Genomic DNA, 6,223 nt, shown 5'->3' with positions numbered 1-6,223 from the left:
AAGAATAAAAGATGAGCATCTCCTCTTAGAGAAAGCATTTAAATTCCGTTATTACACTAAATGTTAATTAAATAAAACATAATTAACAGAATATATTTTATTTTATAAAAGCGTACATTAGTAAAAAAAAAATGATGAGGACAAGATCAAGACACTCTTATGAGTTTATTGACTTTTATTTTGAAGCATTTCCTGCCGTCAGTCTGTTTTGTTCAGTAGCTACCTGGAACGCTTGAAATGACTCTAACGGCGTCCGCATTATAAGCATTCTGAAGAGGTAACGTTAGACAGTGAGACCTATGCGTGAGACACGGTGTGTTTTTATAAAATGAATGCTCGTGTGAAAGTCAGCGGAAGGGAGCCGATATCACTGATGTCCAGATGTGTGGAGGCCGCGCTCGAGACGGCGCTGCGCAGGGCATTTGAGGTGGCGCTTGAGATCGCGATCAATGAGTTCAGCAGACTTCTGGATAACAGCGAGAAACAGCGGGAGAACAACCATCTCACATTACCAACACAGCATCTCAATCATGGGGAATCAAATCAGAGCAGCTCGTACAGTCTGCGAGAGGATACACCGCAGAAACACGACGAAGTAACGTTACATGCATATGTGGATGAGAGTGAAGGGCTGATGAATGGATCTTTTCACAAAATCTCTCATCACGATGGTCGTGTACGATCACATGAAATGAACACTTCACCTATACATGGTGCGTAGCCTATCTCAAAATGAAAAACAGAAATCTTGTGATTAGATACTGACAGTAATCACAATTGTAGATAACAAAAGTCACATTTAGAGTAGTAGACCCTTTTACAGCATGATGGAAGTCAAATAACGTTAGCCTGCATTCAGTTGATCGATTTATTAAATATGATTTATTTCTGTGATGCAAAGCTGAATTTTCAGCATCATTATTCCAGTCTTCAGTGTCACATGATCCTTAAGAAATTATAATAATAATTTAAACCATTAAATTATATCAATTATAGAATTATCAGAAATCAATTATATTTTAAAGCATATTAAAATAGAAAACCATTATTTTAAATTGTAAGAATATTTCAAAATATTACTGTTTTTTTTTAATCAAATAAATACAGGCTTGATGAGCATAAGAGACTTGTTTAAAAAACATTTAAAAAAAAAAGTTATGTGTATATATATTTTTTTTTTCTTGATGTCACTTATGTCTTCACAGAGCCAGATACATCAGACCAAAAGGAGCTCAGCATAGATCTCATACAAGATGTACATCCGAGCGATCAAGCCGTATCATTTCAGCCTGCAATTGAGCAAGTTAAGGTGAAAAGTGAAAAGTCAGATCCAGAAGAACTTGCACTGAATAGCAGCTCTGGATGTGGTTCTCCTTATTCTAGTCCAGACTATAGTTTTGACTCGACTTGTAATGAGGAGTTTGTGCACAACAGAATGACTTTAGTTCAGTCAAAACTGCTAGAAGACTGGAAGCCTGCTCCAGAGAAGCCACAGAAGGAGCCAGAACCTTTGGATCAAGAACCCAGCCACAGTCACGGTAATGGTTAATCCATAAAAGTGTTCCGCTGTACTGAAATCTTGTCCGTGATTTATGTTTTATTTCCTCAGGCTCCTCAAAAATCAATTTGCCATCCAGTGGCTGCGTCTCTCTTGTCTCCACCCCGTTTCACAACCTCTACCTATCAGAAGACGACAGGACATCCCTCATGCAGTCAACGCAAAACCGTAATGAGCAGGTGAGGACAAACATCCATTCCAGTCTGTATATTTGTAAATTATGGAGCCGTGTATTTCACAGTTCAAATGATCTGTTATCATCCCATTCAGCATCACAGAACCATATTAATGAGTGTGGAAGACGGCACTGTCGCAACCCGGCCGAGAAAGCAGCAGCTTTTCCCTCCAGGGTGCAGCCCGTATCACTGCAGCATGTGCAGCCGAGACTTCAATCGCCTGGAGAACCTGAAGACTCATTTAAGGATACACACCGGTGAGCGTCCGTACAGTTGTTCATTGTGCGGGGTGCGGTTTCGCCACTCGGGGGCGCTGACACGGCACTTCCGCATTCACACCGGGGAAAAGCCGTATGTGTGTGATGAGTGTGGGAAGAGTTTTAGAAACTGTGGAGGTCTGCGCTACCACCAGAAATCACACCATCCTAGTACTGTCTTTGAAACATCACGTGTATGAAATTATTTCATTAGTCAGTTTTGATAGAAAGCTTGTTGGCATGTTCAGTCAGGTTTGAGGTTCTGAACAACTCGGAACTATCTGTAGGGGAGAGCGGCGCACAAACTAACGCGGGGTTGTAACATTCCACACTTGCTAGCATGACGAAACTTAGTGTATTTACTAGTTGCCATATCAACACTATAGAATTTTTTTTTCTAAAATAAAGACAAATCTGATATTGTTTTAATCTTGAATCTGTTATTTAAAGGGGTGGATGATTATGAGTTCACTTTTCTAACTTTAGTTAGTGTGTAATGTTGCTGATTGGGCATAAACAACATCTGCAAAGTTCCAACGCTCAAAGTTCAAAGCAAAGGGAGATATTTTCTTTTAAAGATATTGCTTTTTAAGGACTACAACAAACGGCTGGTAGGGACTACAGGACATTCCTCTCGGGTTAGTGACATCACCAACCCTAGAATTTACATAAACCCCGCCCCCGGGAACGAGATTTATAGATTATCATAAATATATGCTATTGATAGCATATATGCTAATATGCTAATCAATATTAGCTAATCAATGACTAGAAGATAAGCTACATAAATTCATCAACTAACCATTCAGAAATGTCCTGTTGCTTCTACATGTTGTCACTTCTTCTTGAGTCTCTCCATCACTGTCTGACTCCGGTTTGAACATAAAAAGGCTAAAAGTTTAGAAATTTTCAGTGCATGTGTGTGTGAGGTAAAAGGACACAAGCTGTTGAAGCTCCGCCCTCTTTGCCGGTAGCAGCAGCTCATTTGCATTTAAAGGGACAGACACAAAACGGTGCGTTTTTGCTCACCCTCAAAAAGTGACAACTTTAACATGCTATATAAAAATATCTGTGGGATATTTTGAGCTAAAACTTAACATACACACTCTGGGGACATCAGAGACTTATTTTACATCTTGTGAAAAGGGCATTATACCACCCCTTTAACAGTTGAGATAGTTCTTTAATGCTTCTTTCAGTAGCAGAAGACGCTAGCAGGGTTTAAATCCCAGTTGCGCAGGTGGGGCACGTTACACTGTTACAATGTGCCCCTATTAGAACTATGCTATTATATTCTATACTTTTATGAATTCTATTGAGAAACCATGAGAAAAAAGTGGATAAAGACTGAGAGTCAATGTTCAGAAATAATTAATAAAAACATTTTTTTTTTAACTGTTGTATGGCTGTTTTCCGGTTAGTGTGGGAAAATATACATTTTCTGAACCCCAAGTGGATTTACACAAACTGAGAAAGTCAAAAAGTGTTAGGTTGTGCCCCGCTCTCCCCTAGTTCTTCTGTTGGACCTTGCTGTGAATTTGATATTTTAAGTTATAGACTGTGAAACATCAACAGGTATAATAAAGTTGTGTGTTTGTGTGGAAACCTTGTTATGGTTTTATCTGGATTTTTACCTAATTTACCTGGATTTTGAAATGTGATTTGATCTTTGTCTAAATAATGTGAAATAACCATGAACTGCACTGTATTTGAAAGGCCTAATTTGAAATGTTATGATATTACAACTAGGCCAGTATTAGACGCCAGTATATTTTTAGGCTTGTAATTATTAAATATGCATTTGAAACATTTAGTTGTAAAAAGTCATTTTAAATTAAATTGTTAAAATAATCATTCGAATTTTATGAATCGTCAATCATCATTTATTTTTTATCTTTTAACATTTAAAATTGTGCTTGATAAATATTAATGCAAATTATTAAAATATTGAACATACACTCTTGTTAAAAAATGTTTTAAATAAATGAATACTTTTATTTGAATACATTAAATTGATCAAAAGTGACAGTAAAGACATTTGTAATGTTAGAAAAGATTTCTGTTTCAAATAAATGCTGTTCTTTTGAATTTTCTAAAAAGAATTATCATGGTTTTCAGTTCACAAATATATTAAGCACAACCCTGATAATGAGAAATGTGTATTGAGCGCCAAATCAGCACATCAGAATGTGACACTGACGATTTGAAGACACTAAAGGGTACTGGAAATTCAGCTATAAATCACATTTTAAAATTGTAATAATATTTCATAATCTTACGGTATTTCTTATTATCAAATAAATGCAGCTATAGTGTGCATAAGATAAGAGACATCTTTCAAAAATCATATACCAGAGGAAAATGTCTTGTACGTGTAAGCCATCCTCTCCTCCTCTGTGCCTTTTTAACTCAGATCTTCCTTCCATTCATCTCCACAATCCAAGATAGACTGGAACTCACATGGTAATTTACTGTTAATTTTGCTTGGTTCTTTTACAATAGTATAAGTCACTTCTGAAAATTAATTAAACTTAAGAAGTTCATAATTATTTTATTAATTTATCAGCTTTTAAAGATCGGTGGTCTGTGCTTGATTTCATACACTGATTATGAAATTATGAAATGTTATTTTTTAAATATAGAATTGCTCGGTTAGGTAAGAGCATATAACCAGGGACTGTGACATCTACATGTGACATGTACCATCACACCCACCAGTAAAAAGCTGCTGGTTCATCATGACACATTTGCTGGTTTCACGCAGAAGAGGAACCAGGGTAGAGAACACATTTTATTTTCCTAGTTATGATTTCAACCTGTCCAAATGCTCACAATTCTTATCAATCCAGGGGGTCAGTAGGTCACTGGCATTGTTTGGGGTAACGCATATCAACTAACATGAGTTATGTAGTCAGATTACTTTTTTCAAGCGATGAGTAAAGTAACGCATTACTTTTAAATTTACAACAAAATATTATATAGTTTATTATTTACTATATTTTATATATATATACATGCATACATACATACATACTGACAGATTAGAAAGCGCCAATGTGGATTGATGTAATTGGCAAACGTGGGGAGCTGCAAAATCAAATGAGAAATAATCAAAGCATCGTTTAGCATTGCTTTACTAAACGGCCTTTAAACGGCAGAGGCATTGTGCAAATCAAAAACAGGCAAAGCAACAAATGAATATTATTCAACATATCCTAACTTTTTACAGAAAATATTCAGATGTAGATGTATAAGTAACTGTCATTTAATTACACATTGTTTCTCAGTAACTGTCCCTGATTACGGTTACATTTATTTATTACTATAAATTACGTAACTCAGTTACATGTAACTAGTTACTTCCCAACACTGTATATATATATATATATATATATATATATATATATATATATATATATGTGTATGTGTGTGTGTGTGTATATATATATATATAATCCCAAATTTTGTAAAATGTTATAAAATCAAGAATATGTGATTTGTTTATTCTCTTTAACCTTTATTTAACTGACAAAAGTACAAAGAAAAATTATCCAATGCTTTCACTGGCCAAATAAATAAAATTTTGTAAATATAAACAAATTTTGACTGATGGCTGCAGCAACACACTCCAAAAAAGTTGGGACAGAGGCAAAATAAAAGTGAGAAAAATGTAGAATATCCAATTGTTGAACAAATATTTTGAAACAGTCCACAATTAGCAGGTGAAATGGTAGGTGAGGGTCTCGTGTTTGGGTATAAAAGGAGAATCCAGCAAAGACTCTGCCTTTGCAAGCAAAGATGGGTCATGGCTCACCACTTTGTGCCAAATTTCATGAGAGAATTGTCAAACAATTAAAAAATCAGGTTTCTCAGTGCAAGATTGCAAAGTATTTAGGTCTTTCTCCAACTACCATACATAATATTGTGAAATGATTCAGGGAATCCAGAGAAATCTCAGTACAGGTATGGCAAGACCTCTGTTGAATGTTCATGACCTTTCAGCCCTCAGATGGCATGGCATGAGAAACCATCATGCTACTAAATATACCCACATGGGCTTTGGAAAACCGTTGTCACTTAGCACAGTCTGACACTGCATTAAGAAATGACACTTGAATCTCTGTTATGCAAGGAGAAAGCTATACTTCTATTCAATAGTTTTCTGGGCCCCGAGTTCATCTCAGATGGTCTGAAAGACAGTGGAAATGTGTTCTACGGTCAGATGAGTCCAC

General features: G+C 35.9%; 1 protein-coding gene across 1 annotated transcript; it reads left to right on the top strand.

The window, feature by feature from the left end:
* Nucleotides 1–170: 170 nt before the first annotated feature.
* Nucleotides 171–3,595, top strand: LOC311287297 (uncharacterized protein). Its single transcript, XM_084404026.1, has 4 exons — nt 171–713; nt 1,206–1,538; nt 1,610–1,737; nt 1,829–3,595. Exons 1-4 carry the CDS (start codon nt 329–331, stop codon nt 2,189–2,191), a joined length of 1,209 nt encoding a protein of 402 aa, XP_084260152.1. The 5' UTR covers nt 171–328; the 3' UTR covers nt 2,192–3,595.
* Nucleotides 3,596–6,223: the final 2,628 nt, after the last annotated feature.

Source organism: Rutilus rutilus (genome assembly GCF_951802725.1).
Source record: "Rutilus rutilus genome assembly, chromosome: 3".
NCBI classification, from domain to species: Eukaryota; Metazoa; Chordata; class Actinopteri; order Cypriniformes; family Leuciscidae; genus Rutilus; species Rutilus rutilus.
Note: the sequence above shows the minus strand (reverse complement) of the source record. Positions and strands in the feature narration are given on the sequence as shown.